Genomic DNA, 15,695 nt, shown 5'->3' on the forward strand with positions numbered 1-15,695 from the left:
GGTGGCGGAGATAACTAAAAAGTACACATGTTAAGCAAGATTAAAATTAATTATTTAAATCAAGGTTTCTTGCTTGCTAATTTAAATGGCAACTCCAATTAGTGATTTATATCAATTTGATTTGTATCAATCCACCATGTTCCTATCATATAGGAAAGTTGTGATTCTACAGCTTCAATCTCTCACAAAAGCTATTACAGAGTACCCACAAATATCCACTGTAAAAAAACTTTTCCTCTGTGTGTGTCAATCATAGCCATAATCATTTACCAGATACAGCTAATAAAAACATCCCTAATCAAGAAAAAAATAAAACGCACATATAACTCATTTCATAGTCTGTGATACAGAATGTTTGTATCATCATTATCCTACAACTCTTTCACACACACCTGCCCCCACTTTGAACACAAGCCACTCTTTGCCTATTACTGATTTTTTCTGTCATGCATGTCAGAAAAACCTTTTCTGATACAATGGCGCCCTCTTTTGGATCTTTCCCATCACTGTATTTGTGACTTTGTGACTTTGTCCTTACCCATAACTACTTCACATTTGGGGACAATGTATACCTTCAGATCAGCGGCACTGCTATGGGTACCCGCATGGCCCCACAGTATGCCAACATTTTTATGGCTGATTTAGAACAACGCTTCCTCAGCTCTCGTCCCCTAAAGCCCCTACTCTACTTGCGCTATATTGATGACATCTTCATCATCTGGACCCATGGAAAAGAAGCCCTTGAGGAATTCCACCATGATTTCAACAATTTCCATCCCACCACCAACCTCAGCCTGGTCCAGTCCACACAAGAGATCCACTTCCTGGACACTACAGTGCTAATAAACAATGGTCACATAAACACCACCCTATACCGGAAACCTACTGACCGCTATTCCTACCTGCATGCCTCCAGCTTTCACCCTGACCACACCACACGATCCATCGTCTACAGCCAAGCTCTGCGATACAACCGCATTTGCTCCAACCCCTCAGACAGAGACAAACACCTACAAGATCTCTGTCAAGCTTTCTTACAACTACAATACCCACCTGCAGAAGTAAAGAAACAGATTGATAGAGCCAGAAGAGTTCCCAGAAGTTACCTACTACAGGACAGGCCTAACAAAGAAAATAACAGAACGCCACTAGCCGTCACCTTCAGCCCCCAACTAAAACCCCTCCAACGCATTATTAAGGATCTACAACCTATCCTAAAGGATGACCCAACACTCTCACAAATCTTGGGAGACAGGCCAGTCCTTGCCTACAGACAGCCCCGCAACCTGAAGCAAATACTCACCAACAACCACATACCACACAACAGAACCACTAACCCAGGAACTTATCCTTGCAACAAAGCCCGTTGCCAACTGTGCCCACATATCTATTCAGGGGACACCATCACAGGGCCTAATAACATCAGCCACACTATCAGAGGCTCGTTCACCTGCACATCCACCAATGTGATATATGCCATCATGTGCCAGCAATGCCCCTCTGCCATGTACATTGGTCAAACTGGACAGTCTCTACGTAAAAGAATAAATGGACACAAATCAGATGTCAAGAATTATAACATTCATAAACCAGTCGGAGAACACTTCAATCTCTCTGGTCACGCGATCACAGACATGAAGGTCGCTATCTTAAAACAAAAAAACTTCAAATCCAGACTCCAGCGAGAAACTGCTGAATTGGAATTCATTTGCAAATTGGATACTATTAATTTAGGCTTAAATAGAGACTTGGAGTGGCTAAGTCATTATGCAAGGTAGCCTGTTTCCTCTTGTTTTTTCCTACCCCCCCCCCCCAGATGTTCTGGTTTAACTTGGATTTTAACTTGAAGAGTGGTCAGTTTGGATGAGCTGTTACCAGCAGGAGAGTGAGTTTGTGTGTGTATGGGGGTGGGGGGGATGTGAGAACCTGGATTTATGCAGGAAATAGCCCAGCTTAATTGTCATGCACATTGTGTAAAGAGAAAAGGAGTACTTGTGGCACCTTAGAGACTAACCAATTTATTTGAGCATGAGCTTGTGTAAAGAGTTATCACTTTGGATGGGCTATCACCAGCAGGAGAGTGAATTTGTGTGGGGGGGTGGAGGGTGAGAAAACCTGGATTTGTGCTGGAAATCACTTTAGATAAGCTATTACCAGCAGGACAGTGGGGTGGGAATAGGTATTGTTTCATATTCTCTGTGTATATATAAAGCCTGCTGCAGTTTCCACGATATGCATCTGAAGAAGTGAGCTGTAGCTCACGAAAGCTTATGCTCTAATAAATTGGTTAGTCTCTAAGGTGCCACAAGTCCTCCTTTTCTTTTTGCGAATACAGACTAACACGGCTGTTACTCTGAAACCTGTATTTATCCAAGTTACTCAACTGAAATGCTACAGTGTCACAGCAATTTATGCCTGTTCTTGAAGGATTTCCAGAAGTAGCAGTTTAATTCCAGTGTTCATTAAACTTTAGAAGTGCAGATGTACACTTTTCCCCTATATAAAACAAGAGTTTAAAGAAGATTTGTCATCAAACCCAGAAGCTCCTAAATTTAAGAAAAAACTATTTTCAGAATATGTGGTTTGTTCTCTGAAGCATGGCATGCATGTCTCAGATGTAAGCAAAAGCTTACGTGCAAGAGTTCCACTAAGTGCTGATGGTGGTAATGACACCACAAAGGCAGCCACCAGAATGCTCTCAGTTCCTCCACCTTCTCTTTTTAGCTATATGATCAGCCATTGCAAACCCCCTCCCCTTTCCCTCAGCCCAGCCATAGCAGATTCCAAGATAGCTGTATCTAAGAACGGATTGCTAATTGCACATTAGTACAGCATGTATATACATGCATATGTACACACACTTGTCATTCTTCTAGAATTCCTTCCCTACAGAATCCCAAATTTCTAATAGGTGAAATGATTTGTTCAGTACAAGCAACACTGAACACAGCCACTAATATGGGACATTCTGGAATGCAGCAAAAATGTCCCAGAGGCAAGAAGGGTTGCAATGCCCTGCAGTTCCGAGGCAGGAAACAATCAAGAAAGAAAACACACAACCCTCTCTGGATTTCCTCCCCACCTCCAAAGTCCCAAATAGTCCACATATATAGAAGTGTCCATTTCACCTCTGTCTGCAGGATGGCAGCTCTCTGTTCTTTAGCTGTAAGGGATTCTTTCAGCACCTCGATATGCTGCTTGCTGTCAGAGAACTGGTTTGTGAGGGTCTCCAGTTTTGTCTGCAAGGCCAGCAGCTCAGTGTCTTTGCGTGACAGCTCCTGTTTCACCTGACCAATCTGAAGAAGGAAACGAACATGGGGAAGAGGAAAAAGAAGAGAGGATCGATAGTTACCAATCTATACCTTTAACACAGCAATAAAAAATGATCATTCATAAAACTACCAAAGAAGAAAATGATATTCTAAAGAACAAGTCTTTCGCTGTCTGTAAGCCTAGCAGAAAGGTCTCCACAGAACATCAGGGGAAAAAGGGGGAAGTAAATCCCATTCAGTTAGTAAAAGGTATGCATTTAAATAGAGTGAAACCCATATTCAGCTATCCTATAATGGACAATCCAAAATCAACTGTTTACCAGGGGTAGTCTTTTAATGAAGATGCAACACAACTGTACTGGATGTGTACATTGCTCAGGTAGTAACAGTGCATTGTAAACACCTAAAGAGATTAGATATGTTTGGGTATACCTCTGAGTGATCTCTTTGATGGGTGTTTGCCTTTTGTCACTTGAACTAGTTTCTTCTGCCACCCTTTCAGCGCACCAATCCAAACCCATCTCCAGAGAGAATGTCAGTGAAACATACCTTTCATTTTTACATTTGGTAAAACTAGCATTTCACCCTTCCTGACATGAGAAACATTCCTTTATTTGGGAATCTTTCTTAAAGTGAGTCTGAGTCTAGTGTAAACTATTAACACTAAAATTACAGCAAATCATACTAAAAAAGCTGCTTTTGGAATTGCTATGCAATGAAAATCTCTATGCAGATTTAGAGTTCACTGAAGACAGTGGCAAAATTCCCATGGTTTCAAGAGACAGAGAATCTCAATGAATAATGAGTGAAAAATTTCATCTGCACAGTAGTGGGATAAGATTAAAAACCTCAGACTAAAAACAACCATCACCCAGGACACCTTTGGAACCAAACCTGAAGTCAAGAATACATGCTTAAAGAGAGGGATTGGTTGAGGCTACAAACTGACATAAATCAGGCTTATAATTGGAAATTTCTGGTTTTGCCTCCTCCCCTAAAAAAGGGCAATTTAATTTAGGCCTAACATTTTGATCAAAGGAGGAGGAACAGGTCTTTATAAAGCCAAACATGAACAATTTACAAACAAACAACTTCCCCAGCAGTGCTGGAAACCCAAGCCCAACAGCATGCTAAATTCATGCAAACCAGAAAATGAAGCAGATTATAAACTAAAATGAAACTGACCAGTCCAATTTTGTTTTCCAAACTGAGTGAAATACACATGAAAAAAGCATAAATCTTATTTTTTTAAAAGAATGAACTATATTTTAAAAAATGTCAATTTTAATAATCTGAGGTGTTAATGGCAATACAGATGTCTTAAAAATAATATTTTGAGTCCTTAGATGAAAGTAAGGAAATGGACAAGTTTCCTTATATCTTGACAATACCCTGTTGATAAATGGATATTTTAAAAATTCTCTTTCTTGGATGCTACTGCAGTTTTTCTAACACATCACCTCAGACCTGTGTGTCCTGGAGTAAAATGGTGTGTAGGGGAGATGACTGTAGGTGTGTAGAAACTTGGGACAGGTTAAAATTTCTTTCTCCATTTTTTAAAGGAGAAACTGGAGAGAAGTTAAAGAGAATTTCATTTAGAGGACTATTAAATGGTAAGTCATTAACTTCTGACTTTAATGTTCATCTTACACTAGATGCTAGACACATTAGTTCTTTTTACTGATAGAAAATACTTCAATAAAAAGATTCCTCATTCCATTTAGCAGAGAGGCACCTAAGTGTGAATTGTAGCAGTTTCTGCAGTCAGCCTCTCAAACTTTTGTTCCTATATAACAACCAAAACCAAATGCATTCATTACCTTGGGTACAGCATAAGAAATGGAAAGGAATTACAGAATTTCAGGCTAGTTCAGTTTTCTTACTGTCTCTCAACCAAAAAAACCTTGTAAGCTTCAGATGGCACTACATTCTCCAATTCAGAGGCAACACAAATTAGAGTAAAATCACTGGTCAGTTTTGCTTTTGAAAAAAGACAATTTACTTTGGCTCCACCTGAAGAAGAGGGAATTTAGACCGTCTTAGCCCAGATATTTTAATTTGATGACGTTTTACCTGCATACAGATAATACGCAATATTAATAGTCTCAGGAAATGTCATAAATTCATTGTCCCCAGATCCAAAATTTCAGAGCCTTGAGCCCCCTGAGCTATCATGCTCAAGCTCTTTAGGAAGGAATATACTGCATACCAATCAAAGCTGCACAGGAAATGAAGGCAGCCTGAAGTGTTCACATCTCTCTGCTCTTGAACACACACTGATCACCCAGAGCATTCACAGTACTTTACAGTAAGGAAAAACATATACTGCAGAAATGATATAGGGCCAGATTTCAAAAGAGAACAGATCTCATTTAGGCAACTACATCAAGGATATATTTTCAAAAGTGTTCAGCACCAACAGCTCCCACTGTTACATCTTTGGAGAGATATTCGAAGGAGCTCAGCACATGCTGTAGAAAAAACTATGCACTCATTTTGGTGCCTAAATAAAACTGCAGCTCTTCTGAAAAATCTAACTGCAATTTTGGGTGCTGAGCACTTTTGAAAATCTGCCCCAATATGACAGAACAAATAACCATCAAGTTGAATCATACTACTTAAGACAACAAATAAGGTATTCAGAGTGCGTTTTGAACAGTGATGCTACAGATGCCAAGCTGATGTGAACAAGAGGCAGATACAGAGCAGAGCAAACTGGTTAGTTCTACTGTCATGTAAATTAGCAGAGTGTAAAAGAAGAAAAGAGTAAGCTACCAGAAAGCCACAGACCTAGCAAAGACCCAGTGAATGGCCACTGCACACAAAGAGATGAATCTTACGGCAGAGACCTCAGCCTGGAGACCAGCCACTCTTTTTTTCAGCTCCTCCCCTTGAACCTCTTTGGCACTTAGTTCTTCCTTCAGTTGCTCTACCTGCCACGACATTGTTATTCTTTTCAATGTTTATCATTTGTTGTCTTCTAGTTGACCTATTTCAGCCATCATAGTGACGAAACGTGACAAAGAACTACACAGCAAGATCATGACTGATCACTCATTCCCTCATCCTTGCTGTCATGATCAGAGGAGTTTAAAGTTCCTCTATTTTCACAGGTCCCCAGGCAAGAGTTTCATCACCATACTTATAAAAATTAACACTACAAACATGGTTACAGTTGGTTTATACATTTCAGATCTAGGGCATATTACCCAACCATTTTGAAACTGGGAGCAAGTAGAAAATTAAAACAGAAATAGTGAGAGAAAAATCATTTACTTCAAAGGTGTAAACTGGACTAATATGCCAGGAAGCAGCTGTTGATGTTAACACAAACACATCATTAAAAGGACAACTATATACATTTATTAAGCAAGACAAGACAGAGGGATAGGAGAAGACAACAGGATTGTGGTGGTCATAAGCCACAAGGGGGATAAGGCTGTTAAATCAACAAGGGGTAGGGAGGAAGTTGTCAGCAGGAGAGAAGAGCGTGTGATGTATGGAAGAGATCCAGAAATTTATCACAAGCAAATAGGTTCAAGTCTGTAAATGGGGAGGATGATGTGATGTGAGTTTCTAACACAGTGAAGGGGAAATAACTGGATATGGTAAGGTAGTACGAAAGCTTGGTAATTCAAATGGCCTTTGCATATGCCTAAAATGCCCCCCCCCCCCCATTTGCTAGTGGTAACTCAACAGGATAAAAAGCGCTATTTAAAAAACAGAGGCGTTTTCCCCGGGGTGAGTCAATGTACTGGAGTGGTGGAGGCACTAACAAGTCTTATTACCACATATATTTCTGCTTTAGGGTATTTTAATCTTGTGTTTAACTTTCTCCAACAGGTTAGAACTATATTGTTTAAACAAATCATTTCACTGAAGGACAAATACAGTGGTGAGCACTCCACAATATCCAGTAGAAACAAAATAGGAAGTGACCTTAAACTCTACAGTTCAGCAAGCAGTGTTGATACCAAGCTCTGTGCCAAAGTACCTGTGTTTCTCAGTGCCATCTTGCCTTGCAGCACAAACATTCTCATAAGTTTGAAAAAATCTTGGCACCACTACTGAAGTAGAATCTGTTAATTTTATGATAACACTACTGGAAGGACAGTGCAATAGAAACCCCTTCACTACAGTTCATGCTCACCCCAGACTTGAAACAACACTAAATCTCTTGGTCATGTCACAGTGATCCAACAGGTCAAATGGGAAGAAATATTTTTCTCCCTCCATAAAGTATTTTTAAAAGGCTGCTAAACTAAGAGCATGTCTACACGAACACTTACTGCACGGCAAGCTGGGGTGTCAATCTACAGCTCTCCAACATACCACACACTAACTGTCCATATGACCTTGCTGATGCCCACTAGGGAACTTTTAGTGTGCATCAGCAGAGTTCACACACACAGTTAGTAAGCGGCATGTTAGAGAATTGTAGCTCTACAACCCAGCTTGCCATGCAGTAAGTGTTTAGGTTAATTAAGGGCATGTCTACACAAACTATAAGAAGAACTAGATAAGAACTAGAAAAGAACCAAAGATATTGACAAATCTCACTTAAGTCAATGGAAGCTGTGAGTGTATATCTAAAGACAGAATCTGGCCCACAGTTCTATAGTTTTCCTTAAACATTCCATTTTCCTTTGTTAAATATTCTAAGGCTAGTCCAGTCATTTCAGAGTAGAATGCAGATGCCTCCTCTCTCCTATCTCCCAATGCTCGCAGTACAGGGCAGGTCCCAAATCTATCCCTTGATTCGATGACATGAGTAGGAGTACTTCTCCCACCTGTTCCCCAAGACTCAGAATTCATTATGCTACTATCATTGCTCTCTAATTACCTTGTTTTTCATGAATTTGGAATGACTACGGTACACCTCCATTTGCTTCATTTCCTCCTCACGCTCTTCTGTGCTTAGAGCTCCATTTGACTTCAGCATCTGAATCTCCTCTTCCAAGTCACGGAGGCCACGTTCCATGGAGGAGATTTTTGAGTCCTGAAAAGAGTAAGAAGAGAGGGAAACCAACATGCAGTTAAACGTCTCATTAACACACTGTAAGAGGAACAATGTATATGAGTGCACCAGTGTTGTAACTGCCCCTTAATAAACATTCCCTGAGTAATTACTCTGCACCTGTTTAAACATCATCTCTGAGCAACTAAGATGGACTACCTGAGAGGGCACTTTTCTCCAGTTCTCTCCATTCTGCAAGCAAAGGAGTGTAAGCCTGTGAACTAGGCTGTTGCTATGGGTGGCATTTGAAGTGAACACTAAGTAAGAGACTGTGAAACAGTCACTTTGCAGTCCTGAGGTTATATATACACTAGAGAAATTATTATGGTGACAGTAATACAAATAATGATGGCACAGTATTAGTACAAACAGCAGTTTCACAGTGACCCTAAGCCATGGATGTGCCACAAGTATGGGAAAAGAGAGCTTGTGAAACAAGTTCGTCTCAGCTTCTACTGATGTGGTCTACGTGACAAATGAGAAACACAATAAACATCATAAAGCATGGAATGGATGCACTGATATCAATCTATTCCTGAGTGGATGAACATATAGTGATGCTAAATTAGTCCAAGCCTCACACATACTTTTTCAAATATTTCTACACAGTTAAAAAAATACATACATGTTACAAGTAAACAATCCAATCTGTTGTCTTTTTCATGCTGTAACAGAATAAATATAGGTCTTCCAATCTACTTGATTTATTGTTGATTGTTTATTGTCTCAGGTGTTAGACATAACAGGAAGAAATGGTTAACCTATTCTGTAACTGTTGTTCTTCAATATATGTTGCATATGTCCATTCCATTTCATGTGTGTGCATGCCCAGTGCACAACTGTCAGAGATTTTTCCCTCAGCGGTACCTGTCAGGGTGGGCGCATGTGCCCTCTGCTACTGCATGATGGTATAAAGGACAGAGCTGCGCCCAATCTCCCTCAGTTCCTTCTTACCAGACAGACTCCAGTAGAGAGAGGAAGGAGAGTGGATTGTGGAATGGATACATGCAACACGTCTCAGAGAACATGATAGTAACTGTTTCTTCTTTGAGTGATTGCACACGTATATTCCACTTCAGGTGATTCACACAAGCAATTCATACAAGCAGGTCAATCTGGAGGGGAGGATCAGAGTCTACCTGAATAAAGACTGAAGGTCGACACAACAAACTTGGCTTCATCTCTAGATTGCTGAGAAACATCATAAGAGGAGGCAAAGGTATGCAAGTTTGCCAAAGTCCAGAACAGGCACTTGGGGAAGAAGGGCATTTGCAACCTCTAGAGCCTTTGATGAATGTGCTAACACTCTCTTTGGAGGGTTTACATTGGCCAAGTCATAGCACAAATGTATACAAGAGGATATCCAGGATGAGTTTCTTTGAGAAAAGTCGGGACCTGCCCTTCATCCAGTTTGCAACTGCCACAAACAACTGTGAAGATGATTGGAATGATTTAGTCCTGTCCAGGTAAAACACCAACACTATCCTAGTCTCCTCCTGACATCTAACATGTGAAGACTCTCCTCATCCTTATGAATATGAGGTTTAGAGGAAAAAGCTGGTAAACAGATAGCTTGATTAATATGGAACCGAGACACCACTTTGGTGAGGAACTTTAGATGAGGGCACAGGTACAGCTTGTCCTTTTAGAAAACAGCATAAGGAGATTCAGACACTAGAGTTTGTAATTCATCCACTCTCCTGGCTGATATAATTGACAAAAAAAAGGCTACCTTCATTAAGAGAGGGAGTAATGAACAGGCAGCCAGCAGGTCAAACAGAGAACTCATTAGCTTCATTAACAGCAGATTTAAGTGACATGGATCCTCTACTTGGGGATATAATCAGTTTACAGCCTTTAGAAATCTGATTGTCACAGGATCTGAGAAAAGTAAGCAGCTGCTTCTTCAGCATTCCTCTCAGGTCAGCTTGACCTCGGCCTAAAGCTTCAACTACTTTAATCACTTATGCTAAGTTAGTAACTTATGCTAAGTTATAAGAACAAACTTATTGAACATTTATATGAAATAGCATATAAGCACTTTTTTTTAATAACAAGTATGGCACAGGTTTTTGGGGGCGGGAGGGGGAGGGGCAGGATTGATAGGTATTTGGGAAGCCTCACCCATGCAGACCTGGCTGATCCCAAACCTCTCCCATTCAGTCAGGCACATCTGCCCCTGTCCCCGCACCCCACAACCTGATGAGTCCCTGCAGCCTCCTCTTCCCTCCCCATGTGGCCATGCACCCCCACTCCCATTCAAACCCTGGCTCAACCCTGTCATCCCACTAGCTTCTGAGCCCACGCCCCAGTCTGTCCCCCTCACTAGCCATTCCAGACCTCAGTCTGTGACCACCCCCAGCAGCCCCATGTGCCATATTCTGTCCTAAACTGGCTCCATGGACTAGGTGCTGTGATGAACTTCTACTTCTGGGGGAAATATGTGCCACTGCATACACACAGAAAATCCTTCCCCCCCCACCGAAAATACAATCTGCCCCAGAAGTGCTGCAGTTCTACCTTTTACCCATCAGAGGCTACTGTGGCACCAGAACAGCCTGCTGCATTCCTACTGTTGGCTATTCTGGCACCACAGTGGCCTCTGATGGGCAAAAGACAGAACTGCAGCACTTCTGGGGCAGATTGTATTTTCTGAATAAAAAAATAAAATTATTTGGGACACATGAATTCTGTGCATGCGCAGCGGTGCAGAAATCCCCAGGAGTAATACTGGATCAGCTCAACAGGCCATCTAGCCCACTATCTTCTCTTCTGACAGTGGCCAGTGCCAGATGCTTCAGAGGGAATGAACAGAACAGGGCAATTGTTGAGTGATTCATCCCATCATCCAGTCCCAGCTTCTGGGAGTCAGAGATTTAGGGACACCAAGAACATGGGGTTCCGTCACTGAGCATCTTCGCTAATAGCCATTGATGGACCTATCCTTTACTAACTTATCTAATTCTTTTTTGAGCCCAGATATATCACTCGTCTTCACAATATCTCCTGGCAACGAATTCCACAGGTTAACTGAGCATTGTGAGAAGAAGTTCTTCCTTATGTTTGTTTTAAACCTGCTGCCTATTAATTTCACTGGGTGGCGTCTTGTGTTCTTGCATTATATAAAGGCTTAAATAACAAACACTTTCCCACACCATTCATGATTTTATAAATCTCTATCATATCCCCCCTTAGTCATCTCTCTTCCAAGCTGGACAGTCCCAGTCTTTTTAATCTCTCCTCATATGGAAGGTGTTTCATACCCCTAATCATTTCTGTTGCCCTTCTCTGTACATTTTCCAGTTCTAAAAACCAGTTACTAACCTTTTGTAATTGTTGTTTTTTGAGACGTGTTGCTCGTGTCCATTCCATGCTAGTTGTGTGCATGCCACCTGCACAGTTGCTGGAAATTTTTCCCTAAGTAGTATCCATTAGCCCCCTCTGGAGTTGTGTCCATATGCGTCAGTATAAAGGACGCCACTGACCCCACACCCTCTCAGTTCCTTCTTGCAAGTAGCTCCAACAGAGGGGTAGAAGGGCTGATCATGGAATGGACATGAGTATCATATCTTAAAGAACAGCAGTTACAAAAGGTTAATAACCATTTTTTCTTCTTCAATTCTTGCTCATATCCATTCCATACTAGGTGACTCACAAGCAGGATTCCCGGAGGTGGGCTCAGAGTTCATGGACATGTTGACTGCAATACTGCTCTCCCAAAACAGGCATCACCATGGGCCTGTTGGATGATAGCATAGTGGGAAGCAAAGGTATGAACCAATCTCTAGGTTGGGGCTCTGAAGATGTCCTGGATTGGTACCTGCACGAGGAATGCTGTAAATGACGTCCGGGCTCCTGTGGAATGAGTGATCACAATGCCCAGAAGCAGAATCTTCGCTTGCTTGAAGAAAGCTCAGATACAGGTGATTTTTCAGGACGATATCCTTTAGGATGACACAGGTAGTCCTCTCATCCTTTCCGCTATTGCTACAAAGAGTTCCGTGGACTTACAGAAGGGCTTAATCCTCTTGATATAAAAGGCGAGGGTCCGCTTAACATCCAATGTATGACGTTCCTCAGAGATTTTGTGAGGTTTTGGAAAGAAGACAGGTAGAAAAACATCCTGGGTGTTGTGGAATTGCAACACCATCTTTGGTAGGATGGTGGGATGGGGACACAGTTGGACCTTGTCCTTGAAAAATACCACAGAAGGGAGTTCTGACATCAGGACTTTGATCTAAGAGGCTCTTCTGGCCAAGGTGATCACCACTAAGAAGGTGACCTTCCAAGAGAGAAGCAGTAGGGAGTATGATGATAAAAGATGAAAGGGAGGCCCCATGAGCATCAACAGACCAGATTTAAGTCTCATGGGGGGGGATCGGTTTGCAAACCTGAGGATAGAGTCTTTCAAGCCCCTTGAGAAACATGACTCTTCTTATGGGAGAACACTGATCTGCCATTCACTGGAGGGTGCAAGGCTGAGATGGCTGCCAAGTGAACCCTTGACAGAGCCAGACCCTGATGCTTTAGATGGAGTAGAGTGTCCAATATAGACTGCAGAGAAGAACGGGATGGAGAAGGTTCCATTCAGAGGCCCAACAAGTGAAATGTTTCCACTTGGCCAGGTAGGTAGCCCTGGTGGAAGGCTTTCTACTACCTAGCAAGATCTGTCAAACCTAATCCAAGCAGACTTGTTCTTCAGGGTCCAGCCATGCAGCTACCACATTGTCAGGTGCAGAGAAGCGAGGCCTGAGTGAAGCAACTGGTCGTGATCTTGTGAAATCAAGTCCAGGCAGAGTGGGAGCACGAGTGGAGCTGCCAGTGAAAGGTCCAGAAGCATAATGAACCAATGCTGGCATGGCCATGCTGGTGCTATCCGGACAACCCTAGCCTTGTCCCATTTGATTTTCAGGAGGACCTTGTGAACCAAGGGGATCACTGGAAAAGCGTACAGTAGCAGTCTGACCACGAGAGCAGGAAGGCATCGGATAGGGAACCATGCTGAGCCTGCACAGCGAACAGAACTGATGGCATTTCCTGTTCTGTCTGGTGGCAGACAGGTTCACCTGAGGAGGCTCCCACCGCTGGAAGATGACACTGACTACTTCCAGGTGAAGAGACCACTTGTAGTGAGAGGAAAAGAATCTGCTGAGGCAACCCGACGGCGCATTTTGGGCTCCCGGGAGATGTGACACCTCGAAGTGAATGGGGTGTTCCACGCAGAAGTCCCACAGCTGGAGGGCGTCCTGGCACAGGGCTGAAGATAGAGCTCCTCCCTGCTTGTTGATGTAAAACAGTGAAGCAGTGCTGTCCGTCAGGACCTGCAACACTTTGCCCGAGATCTGGAGAAGGAACACCTGGCAAGCCAAGCGTATCGTCCTGAGTTCCCCTATGTTTATACGCAGGGAGAGTTCTTCCTGGGACCAGACGCCCTGGGTCCTGAGACCGCTGAGATGGGCTCCCCACCCCAAGTCTGATGCACCTAAGACTAAGGTTACCGACGTTGAAGGGGCAGCAAGGGATACCCCCTTCTATTACAGATGCTAAGTCTCTCCACCAGGTCAGCGAAGTGCGGACTGGAGGCGGAATAGTGAGTATTAAGTCCAGGGGGGGTCTGCTTGGGGAGTAGACTGATGCCAGACAGATCTGGAAGGGTCTGAGGCACAGCCTTGCATACTGCACCATGTATGTACTTGCTTCCATGTGTCCCAATAGTTTAAGGCAGACCCTAGCAGTCATTATTGGGTGGACTGTGACCTTGGAAATCAGGTTTGACATAGCTCAAAATCGGGCTTCCAGTAGGTAAGCTTTGGCCTGGGTCAAGTCAAACACTGCCCGATGAACTCTATTCTCTGAACCAGGACTATGGTTGACTTCTGCTCATTTATCAACAGACCCAGCACTTGGAAGGTGGCCCATACAGTACTGATGCTGTGTTGGACATGTGCCTGACCTTTGATCTTCTTCTTCTCTGATATGGATAGACCTTCTTCTATAATATGGGTAGACCTGCATACCTTGACACCTGAAGAAGGCTGCTACCACTGCCATACACTTCGTGAAGACCTGCCGATAAGCCAAAAGGAAGAGTGGTGAATTGGAAGTTGCGTTGACCCACTACAAACCTGAGAAATATTCTGTGATCGCGGAAGAGAGAGTTGTGGAAATAAGCATCCTTTAGGTCGAGGGCAGCAGTCTCCTGGATCCAGGAAGGGAATGTCAGAGGCCAGGGAGACCATGCTGAACCTCAGTTTCTTGATATATATGTTGAGGTGACACAGGTCCAGGATGGGCCGTAGCCACCTCCCCCCTTTGGGATTAGGAAATATCGGGAATAAAACCTCTTTCCTCTCAAATCTCGAGGAACCTCCTCTATGGCCCCAAGATGTAGGAGGGCTTCCACCTCCTGGATGAGAATCTGCTCTTGAGAAAGGTCCCTGAAGAGGGACAGGGGTTGCACCCCACTTGTCTCTCCACTGCACTGGAGAACACCCTATCTTGGTGCGTTGTTTTTTATGCCTCTTCCTTGGCACTGGGGATGGAGAGCAGTGCCGGGAAGAGCATAATGCCAGAGGAGTGCTCTGCAAAGGTATCGAAGTGCTCAGTGTCGATTCAGAGCAGTTCAGCTCCGAGGCTGGTTTGAGGGCTGCCTTCATAAGAATGGCCTTCAGCTGAATATCTCTATCCTTTCTCGTGCGGGGTTTGAAATCCCGGCAGATCTGGCACTTCTCTTTAACATGAACTCCCCCAGACACTTTAGATGGCTAGTGCGAGGGTAACTAAATGGCATCCACTTGCTGCACGAGGCACATGGCTTGAACCCCAGGGACCAAGGCATGCCCAGCCCCTGGGGCGAAAAGTCCCTTGACAAAGGGGACAACTACTAACATTACTGTATACACTAACTACAATAACTATATAAAATATGAAGAGAGAAAGTCATAGATATCTAGGCCAGAAGGGACCATTATGATCATCTAGTCTGACCTCCTGCACAACGCAGGCCACAAAATTTCACCCACCACTCCTAAAAAAGACCTCACACCTATATCTGTGCTATTGAAGTCCTCAAATTGTAGTTTGAAGACCTCAAGGAGCAGAGAATCCTCCAGCAAGTGACCCGTGCCCCATGCTACAGAGCAAGGCGAAAAACCTCCAGGGCCTTCCAATCTGCCCTGGAGGAAAATTCCTTCCCGACCCCAAATATGGCGATCAGCTAAACCCTGAGCATATGGGCAAGATTCATCAGCCAGATACTACAGAAAATTCTTTCCCGGGTAACTTGGATCTTACCCCATCTAAAAACCCATCACAGGCCATTGGGCCTATTTACCATGAATATTTAATTACCAAAACCATGTTATCCCATCATACCATCTCCTCCATAAACTTATCGAGTTTAATCT

The 15,695-nt window shown here is 43.2% G+C and overlaps 1 protein-coding gene across 18 annotated transcripts in view; it reads right to left on the reverse strand.

Annotated features, from left to right (window-relative positions):
- ERC1 (ELKS/RAB6-interacting/CAST family member 1) overlaps nt 1–15,695 on the reverse strand; it is a 546,952-nt gene that overhangs the window by 387,375 nt on the left and 143,882 nt on the right. For 13 of the 18 annotated variants that reach the window (XR_012155892.1, XR_012155894.1, XM_073320595.1 and 10 more), the window contains 3 exons: nt 8,116–8,271; nt 6,122–6,205; nt 3,129–3,296 (listed from right to left, as the gene is read on the reverse strand). Coding sequence is in view for 16 of the 18 variants with exons in the window: in XM_073320595.1 (XP_073176696.1) it covers nt 3,129–3,296; nt 6,122–6,205; nt 8,116–8,271 (408 nt within the window). In the remaining 2 variants the exon portion in view is untranslated. The remainder of the gene's footprint in view (nt 1–3,128; nt 3,297–6,121; nt 6,206–8,115; nt 8,272–15,695) is intronic. The other 5 variants (XM_073320517.1, XM_073320533.1, XM_073320544.1 and 2 more) reach the window with 1 other exon arrangement.

The sequence above is a fragment of the Lepidochelys kempii genome, chromosome 1 (genome assembly GCF_965140265.1).
Source record: "Lepidochelys kempii isolate rLepKem1 chromosome 1, rLepKem1.hap2, whole genome shotgun sequence".
NCBI lineage: Eukaryota > Metazoa > Chordata > Testudines > Cheloniidae > Lepidochelys > Lepidochelys kempii.